Below are 18640 nucleotides of genomic sequence, written 5' to 3'. Positions count from 1 at the left end.
CATGCAAGCCATATATTGGCCTGGTTGCAAGCTGGTAAGTGATATGCCTTGAGAAGGTTTATCAGTTTCATAAAAATCACCTTCAAATACTGAAGTATCATTTGAGACTCTGCTAACTTGGATTTTAGCCTTGCTAACTGGCTTAAACTATTGGTGGTTTTCTTTTGTTCCAGAAATTGTGTGACAACTACAAAACTGGCTTTCCTGTTCAGGTCAGATTTTCTCAACTTCTTCTCTTGGAAAAAAAATAACCAGATTCCTGGTATATTTTCTTTACAAAATTCAAGTAAGTCTCTTGGTGTCAATATCTGGTTTTTCGTAGGATGCTGAAGACTGGCACCTGCTGTTAATCTTTTTGTAGTGCCTCCAATTCCATCACAAGGTGATTTTCTGTGGCTAGTACCAAAGAAGTTCCATTTAGCTGTTATCCCAGTCTTCATGGTGGCACAAATTGATAAAATTCTTGTTTTGAGCAGCTGAACCTTCACTGAAGTAGTCTATATATATATGCTTTATTTCAGTCACTGTCTTCAAGTATTTGATCAGTTCAGTCAGAAATTTATGAACACCAGTGATATCATAGCGCAGAGAATCACTGACTTTGCAAATGCTAAGATTCTAAAACTCGTTTTTATTGTAATAAACCATGAATGGATGCAATGTAGCTTGGCTGTTTTCCTAATGGAATCCTTGTACAGTATCTTCCAAAACAAATGAATAGTTCTCAGAAAAATCCAACAGGATAATGGTATGATAATCATTTAGATTTTCCTTCAGTTGTTTTAAATATGAAGTTTGATATTTTGAAACAAAATGGTGGCTAGTCAGCCTAAAAACCTTTAAGGAAAGCTCTTCAATAGAATTTTTCATAATCACCTGTTGCATCTCCAATATGTCTCTGTCTGTATGAATCTGCTGCTTTTATTGTATTAGTTCCTCCAAGTCATAGTCTTTAAACTCATCTAATAAATAGGACTCCAATCCAGTTTTTCGAGGACACTGTTCACAATGTTGTAGCATGCATTTCAGGACACTGTTGATAATGTTGTACCATGCAATCCTTAGATTCTAAGCTGCAGATAGTTTTCTCAATCAATACCTTAGTTATCCTTGATGGATATTGCAGTTATCATGAGTTTTACATTTTGATGAATGGTACGAACACAAACTGATTGTGTGCCAGCAGCACCAACTGTAAAGCATCACTTTGGCAGTTCACAAAATTTTGAGAAACGAATTTCATGGGCATAATGTGTGCAGTAAGCTATGAACATAACATCTCTTTTAAATTGCACAGAAGTAGACGAGGTGTTTCTGCATGTGGACTTTTTCACCATTGATCCTAACTGAAACAAAATCTTTCTTTCCTGGACAGATTCAGGAAAATTCATCTTTCAAAAAATTTTAGGACTCGTCTTATATCATCTTTTAATTTTTTCATATTTTTTTTCTGGTGTTGCCAAAATACCAACCTGAGATTTGAACTTCCTGGCCTGCTTTCACCATTCACATTGAAACCTGGAATTCATCAACTGTTTTCTCAATACTCCAGCTACTGGGTGCCTATGTCAAAATATGAACTTGTTGTGGACGAGCTGAGATCAAAAGTTTGGCTTTGAGTTCTTCAATTAGGATATCCAGATCTTTACATCCTTGAACTGCTTACTCTTTAATGCCTTTTTTCCTGTTTAGCCTCCGGTAAATACCGTTTAGATAATTCTTCAGAGGATGAATGAGGATGATATGTATGAGTGTTAATGAAGTGTACATTCTCATAAGTCTTGTACATTCTCAGTTCGACTATTCCTGAGATGTGTGGTTAATTGAAACCCAACCACCAAAGAACACCGGTATCCACGATCTAGTATTCAAATCCGTGTAAAAATAACTGGCTTTACTAGGACTTGAACGCTGTAACTCTCGACTTCCAAATCAGCTGATTTGGGAAGACGCGTTAACCACTAGACCAACCCGGTGGCCTTTACTCTTTAATGCCTGCATTACATCAGTAACACTCAAACCAGCAGCAGCTACTGCTGTAGTAGCAATAGCATCTTATGTTCTTCTTATCTTCTGCTTCAGGTTGCCTTTTGAATCCCATTTGCTGAATATTTAAGCTTCAAAGGAGAGATCCCAAGTGGTGACAGTGAGGTATCCATTCTTCCAGAAGCCTCTAGCATTTCCACATCACTAGTTGATTCTGGTTGATCATCCTTTGGTTGAATCTCTCTTCGAGCCAATTCTTGCCTACATCATGAGCATAACTTTTAACCTGGCTTGAAGTTATAATTTATTAAAACTTTTAATCAGTTAGCAGAATCAATATCAATAGGCCACAATCCTTTTCTGGCTTTGTGTGACTCTTTTCCAAATAGATTACAGTAGTTCTGTAGGAATTCAACTTCATCAGCAAAACAGCTTTATGATAGGAATATATGTCAGCATCTTCATTAAAGCTAATTCTAGTCATATGGATATTATGTTCTATTGATTTTAACTTGTTAGTAGTGGTTTAGATGATACAGAAATGGAGATTTTGATTTGAAAGACAAGGAGGAAACTGGCCAATCGAAAAAGTTTGAAGATGAAGAATTGTTGGTATTGCTGGATGAAGATCAGTGTCAAATGCTTAAAGAATTGTCAGATGCATTTAATATTACCAATATGGCTGTCTCTAAACATTTGATGTCAATAGGAATGGTTCAAAAGCAAGGAAATCAGTTGCCATATAAATTGAAGCCAAAGGACATCAAAAGGCATTTTCTCATGTGTGAATTGGTGTCAAAGAAGGAAGGGTTTTTTGCATCGTATCATCATTGGCAATGAAAAATAGAAACATTACAATAATCCCAAGCGCAAAAAATCATAGTACAAGCTTGGGCAACCATCAACATCAAAAGTAAAGCCGAATATCCTTCATTCAAAGGTATTTCTCTGTATTTGGTGGGATAACAAGGGTGTGGTCTATTATGACCTGCTAAAATGTGGTGAAACCATTACGGGAAACTGTTAGACAACTAGTGTAGTTAAACTGAGAATTAAAAGAGAAACGACCAAAAGACACGACAAAGTGATATTTTTCAACATGACAATGCTCTGCCATGTGTCACTAAACCAGTCAAAGAAATGCTAGAGTTGCTCAGATGAGATGTTCTACCTCACCTTCATTCACCAGACATTGCTCCTTCTGTTTTCCACTTGTTTTGATCAATGCAGAACCACTGATTGGGACTTCAGCTCATTTGAAGATATAAAAAACATGGTTCGATTCATGGATAATCTCAAAAGACGTCCTTCCACAAGGAATGAAGGAATGCATCTTTTACAGAAACATGGGAAAACGTTGTAGCTAACAATGAACAATATTTTTAATAACATGTACTTATTTCAAACTTGTTTCTAACTTATTTCTTACTTGTTTCAAAGTAAAGGTCATTTTCATAAAAAAATCCTTTAAAATTAAGTTTAATACCTTACAAATAAGCATAAAAATAGTGAACCATGTAGTAATCATAATTATCACAATTTTAGTAGGTTTAAAGACTGGTATATTACCACCTCGTCTATTGCTGTCATTTACTAGTGGTATTGGTACTTAACTCCTTTGTGTCCTACTGTTCACTATCTGATTTTCTTTTATATGAAAAACTAGACTTTTTTCTTTCCATTCCATTGATTGTTAAGTAGTTATGTAATTTAAATTATTTACTATACTCCAACGACAAATGATTGTGTGATCGTTACTTCAAATGATAATTGAATGTTACTAAAGATATTTGTTAAAACAAATTTTGCTTTTTAAAGTAACTATTTCTTTACAGAAAGTTTTTAAATATATTATTTGTTAATGTCTAAACAAATAATACTATTATATAACAGTTATACTAAAATGAAATATCACCAAAATGCAGGACCTAATATGTCATCAAATAAATATCATGTTAAAAATGAACTTTTGTTGGAATGATGCTAAAGAATTAAAATTGATTTATGTATTTCAGTATTAAATTCTTCGCTGTATGATGTCATTTTGAAATCATAATTTTTTATTTTATAGTATATAAGTACATCGTAATATACTGATTAAATAAGATAATGGAATGAATATATTAAAATTATTGATTATTTTTATTATAATTTATTGTATAATGCATCATAAAGGTAATTTCTTCTTTTTTTTAAATTGTGAAGTAAGCAATACAGATTTTTAATAAAAAAGTTAGTTATTTTACAGTTAAAGAAATATTATTTGTAACAGTATTTGTTATTTTAGCCTTTTAATTAACAATTTGTTAGAAGCAGAGGGTGGTGAACTTATGTTTGATTCTGTTTCTGTTTATAACACTTAAATTTTTCTGAGATTGTTCTATTAATTAATAAGACTGTCGTTGAATTGCGGAGATCAGATCTCATTAACATACATGAGATTTGTAAGTACTAAGGATTGGCCTGTTGACAAGGTCAACCCTTCTAAAGTGTAATTGTTTGTTTGTAATGTGGTTAGTAGTCAATGAATGTGTGTTTATTGTAGGAAATTATGTAAAGATAAATTCTTATGTTTGTTGTCGATGAATGTTTATTGAGAAATTTAATAGAAACCATCAGTGGAAAATGCAATTAAGAAGCTGATTAAAAGTTTTGTGAATTGATGGTTATAGATTACTTAGTGTACATGATAAAGGTCAGTTTTAGTGATAGAGGTATGACATGTTATTAAAGTGGCAGTTAAAGATCTCAAACATTTTGAAGAAAGCCAATAAAAGAATATTTCTATAGTTTTAATCTATACTGTTCTGTAGGAATGCTAAAATTCTGTTCATTCTGAATCCTAGAGTTCCACAAATTAATTCTTTCCTATTACGTTATTGATTCTTTAAGAACAAGATTTGAATACACGCCCAGGACTAGATTTGAGGGCATATTGATGTTTTAAGATTTTACATTTTTCATGGATTGTGGTTTTAGGGTATATCGGTTACCAATAAATATTTTACCTGGGACTCTGAAAACCTGCACATTTATTGAAACTCCTCTGTACCCAAAAAAACCAGTGCAGTATGATATTACATGGCAAAAAATAATCAGACCTCTTATTTTTAAAACCGCTGTGATTGCTGAAGTCTACCGAGAGATTATCTATACAATTCACTGCATGATGAACATGACTGCAGGTTTCAGCTGTTGCTGAATTTTTTTGATGAAAAATTCAGTTCCATAAGACTATGGCTACTGAGATTAACCTGCTGTTATCAGTCTGAACTTCTTTTTGTGAAAGAACTAAAAAACCATTGCACATGAACAGTCCTCACATTTTGGAGCAGTTGAAGATAAACATTATTAATAACCCAAGAAATAGATCAGTGAAACTAAGAAAAGCTGTTTAGAGTATGATAAAACATGTTTACAAGTGTATTAAAATGGATGACACTACTTCCAACAATTGGAGAATATATTTATAATAAAGTAAGTTATACATTCTATTGTAGTTTTTGTAAGTCTTTGTAAATAAGACTATTCAGAAGTAATGAAATTACTGATTATTTTTATTGTAATTTAATTATATAATGTATCATACGAGGGTGTCTGAAAAGTTTTGAACCTCAACGTGAAGATGGCTGCACTCGTCAACAGAAGTTAGGTAATGTATTTGCACACGCGTTGAAAGGTACTTCAGCCACTTTGGATGCTCAGTTGTTCGATAATCATTTGAGTAAGTCATTGTGAATGGTTTTGTGAAAATGAAAAAAATTGAATATCGTGCCGTGATTATATACTTGCATTTGAAAGGCAATACGCCTACACAGATTTAAACCAAGTTGGATGCTTTTTACGGAGACCCTGTCCCATCATTTGCCACCATGAAAAGATGGGTAGCTGAATTTAAACATGTTCATAGCAGCTTGGCTGATGATGAGCGTTCGGGGTGGCGAAAAACTCCAACCACCACCAATATCATCAAAAAAATTCAACATATGGTACTGAACGACTGACAAATTAAGGTTAGAGAGATTGCAGAGGCTATGGGCATATCATAGTTTTTTGGTATATGTAGTGAAGTAACATTAAAGTCTGAGAGGAGAAAAAGTGAATTGTATCTCCACTAATAAAAAAATTGTATGAACTGTATTTTGCATGTAAAGTAGGTGATCAGGATTGGTCCTGGGGGGGGGGGGGTTCCTCATATTTGCTGCAATTCATGTATAACGCTGTTAAAATGGTTGGTTGAATGGATCGCATCACATGACATTTGCAGTTTCTTCAATGGTTGGGAGAGGACCAAAAGATCACTTTACAGACTGTTACTTTTGTACTGGGCGTTTCATAATGTTCTTCGGAGTTTCGAAAATTCATTAACAAAAAACTATTTCACTCATAAGAATAAGACAAGTACTGTAGGAAAGAGTAGTTCAAATAGTTTTTTTCCACATGTACTAGGCAGTTACTAAACCATTTGCTCTCTAGGCATCGACAGTAGAGAAAATGGCTGCCACGCGAAGCAAGAAGTCGTTTTGTGTGTTAGAATTTCACTTGTCAAAGTCAGTAATTTCTGTGCAATGTGCGTTTTAGTTGAAATTTCATAAGGAGCCACCAAGTGAAAATTCAATTCATGCATGGTATAAACAATTCAGTGAAACTGGTTGCTTGTGCAAGTGAAAATCAACTGCTCGTCCATCAACGTCAGAAGTCAATGTCGAACGTGTGCGTGCAAGTTTCATTCGCAGCTCATCAAAATCAACCGGCTGCAGGCAGAGAATTAGGAATTCCGAAAACAACAGTGTGGAGAGTTCTCCGTAAACGTTTATTATGCAAACCGTACCGTCTTCAATCAATCTAGCGTCTTTCTGATTGAGATAAAATACGTAGGCTCGATTTTTGTTTATAGTTACAGGAAAAGATGTTAGATGAAGGTTTTGTAAACAAGATAATTTTCAGCGATGAAGCTACTTTCCATATTAGCGGCAAAGTAAACTGTCATAACGTGCGAGTTTGGGGAACTAAAAATCCACACACTTATGTGGAACACATTCGGGATTCTCCGAAAGTAAACATTTTTGTGCGATCTCTTGTGAGGTAGTGTATGAGCCATTCTTTTTTATGGAAACGACTGTAACCGGCATGATATACCTGGATATGTTACAATTATGGCTTGCCTCAGCTACTCAACGACTTCATTTATCAGCAAGATGGTTGTCCTGCCCATTTTCATAAAGAAGTTCAACAGTTCCTTAACACTACATTACCTCAGCGCTAGGTAGGACATGCGTCTGAAGTAGACCAACACATTATGCTGTGGCCACCAACATCACCAGACCTCACGCCATGTGATTTCTTTCTCTGGGGATACGTGAAAGATAAGGTGTTTATCCCACCAATGCCGCACGATATCACTGAGCTAAAGGATTGCATAATCAATGCAATCAACTCTATCGAAAATGACATGTTAGAACAAGTTTGGCAAGAGCTAGACTTTTGTGTTGATGTGTGCCGTGTCTCCAGAGGAGCACATATTGAACATTTATAGATTTTAACAAAAAATGTTTGAGTCCGTGCAACACCTCATACAACTTTCATTTAGGTAAGTGAAATACTTTTTTTGTACTGAATTTTTGTAACTCCTAAGAACATTATGAAATGCCCTGTATAATGAAAATATCAGGGATAACAGCTAAGACTAAACATACTGTTAAATATCATGATATTCCTTTTCCTCTGTTATAAAACTAGTGCCTCACAGTCAACAGTTTCCAATTCCAGTACCACCAAAAACATGAGAATTAGATGAAGTTGTTGATGTTTTTCTTCCAGTAAAAGGATTTAGTTTACTCTAATGATGTAAAATTTTTGCTAGAAACTTTGAGACATATGCATCTTCCTGATGAATGATGTCTTTTTGTATAGACTCCTCAAAGCGTAGTTTGAAAGTAGTCTTTCTTCATGTTGGGAATAATATCCCATCAAACCCTTTAGCTCATGGAGGAATCAAAAAAATATGAAACTTGTGTTAGATATGATTCAGTATGAGAAATATTTGTGATGATCTGAAAGTGATAGCACTGTTATTTGGTTTACAACTTATACTAAATTTTGTTGCTTCTTGTGCAAGTGCAACATCAGAAATAAGAAGAATCATTATGTTAAAAAATATGGTCAAAAAGAGAAACATTGACCGTAGGAGGTTAGAGCATCGCTGGAAAAAGTGTATCTACTTGAAAGGAGACTTTGTTGTAAAATAAAACTATATTTGACAGAAAAAATACGTTTTTTTTATATTAAGCTCAAAACTTTTCAGACAACCCTCATAGTTGTAAATGTCCATTTTTCACAGTGATCACAGTGGTTATCACTGTGTTTGCTATTGTTTAGGGACTACTAATACTTATTTTACTGCATTACGTACCAAATCTAAAAGTTATTTTCTATGATAACTTTTATAATAGACTTTATAACATTTATAATAGTTTTTTTTATAAAACTTTTCTTTAAAATATTTACTTAAAAATATTATCAGTAATATTTCAAAACTAAATAAGAAAATATAATTGTATTTTACTCAAAAAGTGCTTTGTAATTTCTTAGTTCATAAGTTTATTTTAATGTTGTGGTGTTGGGTGTTTGAAGGTTCTTTTCAATTTTTTTTTTAATTAAAAAAAATTTTTCAATGTTTTTTTTTTGTCAGATCCTGAGTTTAATGAATTTATTAAAAGATTTTATTATTTTATAAAAAGTGCAAAAGAATGTGATGTCTTACACGTTCTAGATCTTGTTTTGAGAGAGAGAGAGAGAAAGAACTTAGTAGTAGTAGGAACTGAATCTAAACCCAGTTCTTAAGTCGGACATTTTTTTCTGGTGTTGTGTTATCCTATTGTATGACTAGCGTTATTGTAAAATTTTTGTTCCTATCCATGTTTAGTTAATTGTATTTCTGTGGCAATCAGGTTGTTGGGGATGCAATAAAATTATAATGGTGTTTCAAAAAGAATGCAACCCCTGTGTTTGATGGTGTGAATTTATTACAAAAATATTAATTTTAATAAAATACTTATACAACAATATTCAAATTACTTTTAATAACTTTACAATAGATGTTCAAAATGATTTCCCGTGATCCCGAAGCAGGTTTGTACACATTTCTTAACATTTGCAGCCATTTTTCAAAATATTTGCTCACTAATGTTCGAAATCTCATTTTCAATGTTAACCCTCAATTTGTCTAGTGTATGAGGATTGTTTTTAAAAACTACACTTATTAAGTATTCCCAAAGGATAAATTTTGCTGGTGTAAGATCTGGGGGTCTTGGAGGCCACAACCCTTTTGATATCAAACGATGACCAAAAAATTCCTGAACATATCCAGTGTTACATTAGCAGTATGACACGTTGCTTTATACTGCTGGAACCAACATTCTTGTTCTTGTAATTCTAACATGGCAATAAACCATTCGATTAAATTGCGATAAACCACACAATCTACAGATTTGTCAAAAAGCCCTTGTACACACGCTGGGAGATCACACACCAAACACCAATTTTATATGGATGTAATGGTCATTCATGAAACGCATGAGGATTTTCAGCAGTTTTGGTTGTTAATGGAGCCATCCAAGTGAAACCATGCCTCATCGCTGAAATAAACACGATCAAAAATTTCAATACTGTTGTCATCACAACATCTTAGACTTAGATAGAAACTTTACTTGTGACTATCATTAAAGATAGTGATCTTTATTGATAGACATGCAAATTTAATTTTATTTTTGTTTTACAGTTTATAGTTGGAAAAAAGATTCAAGTATAGTATGTAAAAACAAGTCAAGTATAAGTCAGTAAAATAATTTAGTAAGTGTTTCTTGGTTTACCAGTATTATTGCATAATGATTCCTGATTAATTTAGAACAATTATTTTTTTTTTAATTACCATTATTTGTTTTTAATTGTATTTAGATTTCTGTAGTTAAATTCTGGTAAAAATTGCTTATAAAGCTATTCATGAAATACAGAAAATATTTTTTAACTCAGTTTTTTTTTTTGCTGTAGCATTTCTGTTTTATTATTTAAGATTATTATTTAGCAATTTTGTGGTGAGGATTTGTACTTAAGAGGAAAATTATAGAAGTAAAGAATTTTTATAAGTAATAATGTGATAGTGTACAGGCTATGTATGAAAATTAATCTTTTTAATTTATAAAAATTTTGCTTAAAAATCTTTGAATACCACTAAATATAGTTTTGTAATAATCTTTATTTTATCTGTTGGCTACCTTAAATTTTTGAATTTAGTGTTGAAGTAATATTATAAAGGTACCTTGTTTTGATAAGAACTTCGGTGACTTTAATATTAATATTGTTTATAACACCACAGTGGAGTTATCATGTCTGGAAAATTAGTAATATATATAATAATTTTAAAACCACATGGTAGGTATGGCCGATACATTCCTCATGCATCACTTGATATTGCAGCATTATTAACAGATTGGCATGCTACTTTCATGTGGGCATATACACACACATTTACAGAATCTTAGAATCCATTTTAACTGACAAAAACAAACAGTATTAACAAACAACACTGATTGTTAATATCTAACATAGAATTACTGTTTGGGGAAGTCGCCACTTCCCCAAACAGTGTAGATTAGTTCATCTTTGCTAACAGTAGTGCAGTATTCTTAATTTTCATGTAAACTTGCTGTATCTTTATCCAATTCACATTTGGAATTCTTGATTACAACCATCATCATCAGTATAATTAATCAGTTTTACTGCTGTACATTGTTGATAAATAAAAGTCAGAATTAGTTTAAAGTAAAAAAAAATCAAGTTAAAGAGTACAAAAATATTACAAAGAATAATATACATAAAAAAAGAAGATTGAAAATTTAATTTTTTGCCTAGTATTTTCATCTGTATTTGTTTTTAAAATTTGTTAATTTTTATACCATTTTAACAAAATGTCATTATAAAATCCATTTTTTACAAAAAATTTCACACCTTTTGGGTTCTTTGATGTGTATTTTGTGAACATTTTTGTATTAAAGTGAAATTTCAAGAAAACTTAAAATTTCAAATCCTTTTTAAGAGTAGTGTGCAGTTGTGTCTTAACAATTCTTTATCATAACTTTGAATGTAGTAATCTGTGTTTATTTTTACCGAAATATAGAAATATTTAACTGCGTTAATTATAGTAACTATTCTGTGTGCCAAAAAAAATCCATCACCCTCTTTCCTGTAATTAATTGCAGATGTGTTTTGTAAAACAATCATTAGCTTTAAACTATAAATAGAGTAGTTATTGAAATGGTAAATGTATTTGTTGATAAATATAAAACTCTGAATATGATAAACAAAATAAGTCTGATCTAGTAATAAAATGTCAATATAAAATCTTGGCTTTTACAATGTGTCGGTTATTTAAAAAATAATTGTCATTAATTTTAAAAGACAATTCACGGAGATACATTGTATAATAAATTACAATAAAAAATATAACAGTTATAAATTTATAAACAAGGGATAAAAGGTGTGTAGTTTTGAAAGCAGTTATATTCTACTTATTTTGAATGAAGTATTTATTTAGCATCGGCAGAAAAGCTATGCTGTGTGTTTGTAGAGAGTTAAAATGATAAGAACACTAAATATACTTTAGAATAAAGATGACTTTTATTTTTAATTTTTAGTGTTTTTTTATCACTGTTGTCATCAGCCACTTGCAAATATTAAAAGCAAGTAGTGAAACTGCATCCAGCATAGTTTAACTTTGATGATCTACAGGGACTGGTTACTAATATTGTTTTGATCCATAGCATTTTATCCTTTAATTTCCAGAAATTATTCCCTGAAATTTTGCAGGTGTTGTGAAAATCATCAGACTGTAAGGGGTTTTAATATTTTACCCCTGCACCCGTTTTGTCTTATTAAATTAATAAAAGGTAATAAACCCTAGTGTTAAACTTGTAAAATGTTGAAATTAAGTGATCCCTAGTTTGTAGTTCTAAATCTATGGATACATATGTGTTCAATAACTGATAGTAAGGATTGTACGGCATACTGTGCTATGTTATAGCACATTATTGCACTGCATTTTATGAAGAATCTCTTGTAAATCGTGTGTATTATGAAAAAATACTTAATAGAATATTACATTTTTTTAATTTTTGAAGAACGAAAAGTAAATAAATGAATAAATAATTAAGCATTCATTATTTTACAGTTTTTGCTAAAAAAAAAGATTTATTACAAAAGAATTTGCTTTAAATTTACATTTATTTTTTTGTGACTACTGTAGTAATTGCAGTTTTATTATTATACTTGATAATCTGTCATTTATAGTTTAACTATGTGGCAATAATGCTGGTGCCACCAATTGCAAACTATGCTTGCTGAACTAGTTAAAAGAAAACTAACTTGGTGGACTTATTGTTAAGTAGTTCCTTCTACACACTTTATTGACAGCTTTAAAATACTTAAAGAAAAAAGAAAGTACGCTTATGAAAAATTAAAGTTTGTAGCTTAAATACTTCCTTTTAAATTGTTATAGTAATACTGAATAAATATTATTTTAAATTGATATTTACTTTTTTAGAATGGAGAGGAAATGGAGATAAAATGAAGATGTTGGCTCATTCTAAGATAATAATAAAAATAATATTAATAACCAAATTATCTATCAAATGAGCAAACCTGAACAAGTTCCTCCCATTGAAGAAGACGACGACGAAGAAGACGAGGAAGGAGGAGGACAAAAAATATCAAATCAGGTCAGTTTATAATAAGTTTGAAATTAATTAGTTATTTTATAAGATGTGACCAAGAGGGTTGGGGGAACATCCAGTAATGAAACTTTTTAAATTAAAAAAACAAGAAAAAAGTGTTTTTGTTGGTCTGCAGCATACCCCTGAATATTCTGGAGTCGATGTGGATTTTGTTGTGTGCGTGTTTATGCACATATGCACTAGTATCAATTTTGATAATTTGTGCAATGGATGACAGTTAAGTACATGCCATCAGTATGAAGTACCTGCATATTTGGAAAAATGTGCTAATAATGTGAAGTGCTTTAATCTGAAAAGTGATTTTTATCATTGTTTTTAATTGGGTGAAGTTGCTTGGGAGTGCCAAAAATATATTTAAAAAATTAGGTTTGTGAGTATGTGTGCATGTACACATGCACACACACACACACACACACAAACTTATCTGCCAATAAAACTTTTCTATAGATATAATGTCTAATTTTTTTGCCAGTAGTTAGAAAGTTGATACTAGACATAACTAATCACTTCCCTGCACTTAATTGGAATCAACGTAAAATGGTATGTTTTTCAAGTTTATCATCTTTTACAGGAGTTTGAGACGGAAGATCACATCAGTATCAGTGAGAAGCAGCAGCATCGTGAGGAGGAGTTGCTGCTCCTTCAATGTGAAGAGGTGAACATAGGTAGTGCAATGATTAAAGAGAAACCACGAGAGAAAAAAAAGACCACCAACAGCAACGGTAATGGCAATGGAGGAGGAGCGAGTGGAGGTGGAAGTGGTAGTGGACTGACAAACATGGAGATAAAAACAGAACCAGTTGATAGGGAAAGGGAAAATGAGAATGTGAAGGAAGAACCTTCGGTTTTACCAGATGAATCTGTTTCAATGTCAGCTGATAAAAGTGCTGAACATTCTCCAATTCCAGAAACAAAAAATCCTCCTTGCTCACAATCAGATATATGTTTGCCTGAAGCAGGTAATACTCATTTTCTTTTATATTATTTAAATGTTAAGGTTTCATTAGAAAAATTTGATATGAAGTTGAATTAGTACGCATTCCTTTCACTACATAATCTATGATAATTATATCCAGTCTATTTTACTTGATGAGACATTCTTTACAGTAAATAAATTACTATCATTTCTTTAGGTATAAAGTAGAATTGCTAATGGATGTTAGCTAGGTGAGAGTTTTCTTTTTGACTATTTCATTGCTATTTTTAAATCTCCAGGAATTCCTTTAAACATTTTTCTCTCGTGGAAATAGTACTTGTTCATATATCACTAGCATTCAGGTCAACGATCCTGGCAGATTCAAGGTCAGCCAGCCTCTATAGCTTGTTTATCATCCTCAGTTTTAGTTTCACCACTTTAAACACTTCTGTATTGTTTCTGTGCCGTAAAAAAAAAAAAACTGAAAATCTCAAAGTATTTGAAGTGAGTTTGTCCTTTAATTTATTAATGGAAAAAACATATGGCCATGTAAGATTAATGGATTAAGAAAGTTTATGATGGTATTACAGATGATCATGCTGCAATGATGCTGTCAAAAGTTTAATTGGGGAGTTAGAACTCAAGAAATTTAAGTAGTCGTTAAAGTATACTTTCTTGCCAAGTCAATGACATAAGTCATTGACTTGGCAAGTCATAACTTTATGTAAAACACAATAAATGCTGACATGTATTACACAATACTAAGCTGTTGCAGTAGACAATTAATTGCAGGAAGTTTTTTTGTGCCAATGTGGCATATCCTTCACAGCAATCCCCGGCCCCACACTTCTGGCCAAACTATATGTCTCTTTGGATTATTTCAAATTGAGAATTTTTGGTTATCCACTTCAAAACCTGGTCTCCAGAAATTGTTACACCTCTTTATGAAACTGAAGAACTTGATAGGTGTTTGCTTTGTGAGTGACAAAGAGCTTAAGGAAGTCTATAATGGATTGGTGGTGGATGAGTAGAACGATAAGGCAAGGTTATACAAAAGCAACTTTGATTTTATAAATGCCTAAATGCTTTAGAGCTTAATCACATACAAAAGTGACCTAAGGTATGTAGAAATAAAATAAAAATTTTTATAATGAAATTTGCTGTATTTTTCATTCAGTAAAACAGATACTATCTCCATTATGACCCTTGTATTTTTTAATTTCTTTTTACAGACTTTTTAAAGAAAAGTATGGTATAACCTTTGCTCACATGATGGGGTGAAAATGGATTTTCTTTATGTTTTGAGGTATGAGGAGTATGAAAATACCATTCACTTAAATTGTGGTTTCCTTATATATTTTTTTTATATATTTATAAACCTAAGTATAACATTTTGTGGCTTCGAATATTTCCAAAATTATTTGATTAATTTCATTAAAATATAGATATGCTGTATTAATGTATGTGGAAGTTGTGCGGGTGAAAATTTGATGAAGATTGGTCTAGTCATTCTTGAGTTATGCTCAATTTAAAGTTGAAAAAATTTGAGGTGTGGTTTGTTTTAATGCTGCAAGTTGGAATTTTGATGTTTCTTTATCTGTGGTATCTATTGTTAGCAATATTTTTCAGCATATTTAGGTAGCATTACCTACTTTGAGGGTCATCTTGACCGGGTATGTGTTTTTATCTAAGGATAATGTTGACTGTGTAATTGTGTATTTTTCATGTGTGCATATGCAGTGACTCAGTTATGAGCGAGTTGAAACTTGATGCTTGTGTGTAGGATCTACTGGTTAATCGAACGTATGTTGAGCATTGTACTGTGAAAATCAGTATATTTCTGACTGAAATAATGAGAGAATCTGAATGATTAACTTATTATTGATTTTCTTGTTGCAGTTTATTAGAATTAATTTTTTATTATCTATATTTGTGTATAGTTCTATTTTATTTTAATCTGCTTCTCGATTGTTTATTTATTTATTACTTCGTTTTCATTGTAAAATTGTAGATTAGAATGAGCTGATACTTTTTCAAAAGGAAACAAAATAAAATAATGAAAAGTTGGTCTTTTTGCTCAGAACTATGCAAGATTTTTTTTTTTTATACTGCTATTTTATAAATGATTAAGCAGGTAATATTTTACTTATTTTATAAAGTATTTTGTAGAAAATAAACACAACCTCACTTCAAACAGACAAAAGTTAATGATTTGCTAAAAAGCTATTGTAATAAACTTCCCTTTGTAGCCTCTATTCATTATACTATTTATCAGTTATATATTCTTTAATCAAGTGTAACTCTAGATATATATAAATTATCTGTTTCTCTTCTATAATGAAGATCTTATATCTTAAATGACATTTTATTAAAATTAAATTGTAAATCTTATATTAGGCTTTATGTATCCTAAATCTTATATTATGTAAAGTTATCCAGCAAGAAAGTGGCTTCTGCAGATTATGTCCTCTTAGTAGCAAGTATTTATAATGTAGAGAAACTAAAATGCTATAAAGAGAATGTGTGAGTACTGCAGAGGGGAATGGGTTTAGAAATGTATAGAAGGAAGTAAAGTAATTGATGTGTAGTAATAGAAAAAAAGAAAGGTAAAAAATGAAAAGCTAGGTGGGTAAGAAAGGCAGGAAGGGCTCTTGATTCCCTGGAGAGGCTGATGTGCAACACACAGGGACCTTGGGCTGGGAAGAGGAGGCTCAAACTCTCAGTGGCAACATCAACGGTGCTGGAGAGGGAGAGGAATGAGATGGCACTGTCCTCACTACAACAGAGAACAGTAAGGTGGCCTCTGTATATAGCACGATATTGGGTGATGCAGTGGACGTCATAGCCGGGGTCCCTCCTATTCGTCTGCAGACAAACCAGGCGGAGATTTGACAGAATGGCAAGACCTGAAGCATGGAGGCTGCTGCTGCAGGAGTGGCAGGATTGGTGGAGTATATCCACAAAAGGATCATAGACAAGGAGATTGATCCCCAGAATTAAGCTGTGGCTTCAGAGGAGCCACGGCTCACGTGGCCCCACATGGAGGAACTACGTGGGGAGGTGGGCCACTACTTTACTCAGCTCTTCTCAGGCCACAGTGACTTCGAAGCCTGTCTGCAGATTTAGAAAACGAACTTCTCCGGAGTGTGCATACTGCACTCAAATAGATTTACCAAAGCACACGTTCATTTAATGTGCCTGGTGGGATTATGTCAGAAGTCATGTGGGTCTGGCATGGCTTACTCCAGAAAACGTGGTGGAGTACATGCTTTGGAACAGGAGAGATTGGAACACTGGAGAGGATGGTGGGATGGATCTCCTGGGGACCAAGGAAGAGGAGGGCAGGCTCAGGGAGGCGGTGTTACGAGCCTAAGGACTGGACTTGTCAGACAACCATGCCTGAAGAAGGGAGAGTAGCCATGCGATGCTCGATGGTGATGAGTAATATTTATTTGTTCCATTTTGTACTGGGATTCTTTTGATAATTTCTTTATTTCTGTGTTTTTGTATTGGATAATAATATTGTGTATTTCTTTTGATTAGACATGTTAATGTTTGTAATGGGGGCCATAGGTCACTAAATGGCCACAAAGAGGACTGACGAATGACAAATGGCAGGCATCGTCACCTGGTAACGGCTTGTTAACATATGTACAAAGTTTTAGGGTAAGGAGTAACTTTTTCCATGTTATTGTCTTCCTTTTGCTGTAAATGTATATGTCTGTTACTCAGGGCGAGGGTCAATGGGGGCCATTCTGATAGAATTGTTATTATTGTGTCTATTTTGCTCAATGATAATGCTGTGTGTTTTTACTTTGTATTTCCTTGGTTAAGGAGCAGTTTGTTATATGTTGATTTTTTCTTTGTTATAAATGTCCATGTTTGGTTTCTGTGGACAAGGGTCATTGAGACTATCCTGATAAATGTGTAATTTCTGTTCTGTTGTACTTGATGATAATGTTGTGTATTCTTTTCCTTTTTGCTTTGTATTACTTTGATTGTATATGGGGCTATGGTTTCTCATCGACATTGTGACTGAGGCTACCGAGTGACTAGACTGGTGGCAACACCCAGGTGTGATGTGGCATAAAGGTTAGTGTTGTGAGTACTTGATACTGGATGGTGTTTCAGTCTCCGGGAAGGATTGGATGTGCAGCCTGGTGAATGGTAAATATGGTGATGGCCCCGTTGTGAAATGCGAGCGGAATAATGGTTTATGGTTGGGTGAGGGGTACCCTGATGTAGGGATTGTACATGTGGGAGTCTTGTGTATTGTTAAAAAAAAAATGGGGGACAAAACGTGGCGACGTTTAGGGCCAGAGAGGCAGTCTATGCCTCGGGTGTTTTGGCCCACTCACTTCCAAGAGTGGAGGGTCGGGACTCGTCAATTATGGCATGGACAACCCTCAAGGTATGAGTATGTTGCGAAGCAAAGTTTGTGCGAAATGCACATCTGGAGCTGGTAGACTAGGGTTGGGACGAGTAGCTCCTCTGCAGAGGGGCATATTGGCTACCTGGAAGAGGGAGTCTGTGTGTCTTGATGAAGCTGAGAAGACCCCCCATGGGAAAGCCCCAGAAGGGGCTAGCTAGGGTGGGAAGAGACTGTGCTGCCACAACACTCCGAAATGACTGTTTTGTTTAACAGTGAGAACTGGTTGCCTTGGGAGTGTTTAATAAGTATAAAAAAAAAATGTGGGTAAGAAAATTATATGAAGGGAGGGGTTTTTTAAGTATGTAATATGTTAAATTCGTTGAGTAATAAGATGCCTTGAGATTAGACCAGCAGTGGCATTAGGGCACTAAACTTTGTTTGCTACATAGATCATTTTTAGATTGCCTAACTTGTCCAAGGATACTAAATAAATGTAAATATGACTAATGATACCAATTTTGACCCTTTTCCTGGATCAAAGCCCTAGGAAGAGCTAAGGAAATAGGGAAGGAATAAGTA

General features: G+C 33.2%; 1 protein-coding gene across 3 annotated transcripts in view; it reads left to right on the top strand.

Moving 5' to 3' along the window:
* Nucleotides 1–18640, top strand: part of lgs (BCL9 domain-containing protein legless) — a 50399-nt gene that overhangs the window by 5268 nt on the left and 26491 nt on the right. The window contains exons 2-5 of one of the 3 annotated variants that reach the window (XM_075362290.1): nt 174–286; nt 9767–9837; nt 12584–12758; nt 13345–13732. In XM_075362290.1, coding sequence (XP_075218405.1) covers nt 12672–12758; nt 13345–13732 — 475 coding nt within the window. In that variant the 5' untranslated portion in view covers nt 174–286; nt 9767–9837; nt 12584–12671. The remainder of the gene's footprint in view (nt 1–173; nt 287–9766; nt 9838–12583; nt 12759–13344; nt 13733–18640) is intronic. The other 2 variants (XM_075362289.1, XM_075362292.1) reach the window with 2 other exon arrangements.

This window comes from Lycorma delicatula, chromosome 4 (genome assembly GCF_047948215.1).
Source record: "Lycorma delicatula isolate Av1 chromosome 4, ASM4794821v1, whole genome shotgun sequence".
Taxonomy (NCBI): Eukaryota; Metazoa; Arthropoda; class Insecta; order Hemiptera; family Fulgoridae; genus Lycorma; species Lycorma delicatula.
Note: the sequence above shows the minus strand (reverse complement) of the source record. Positions and strands in the feature narration are given on the sequence as shown.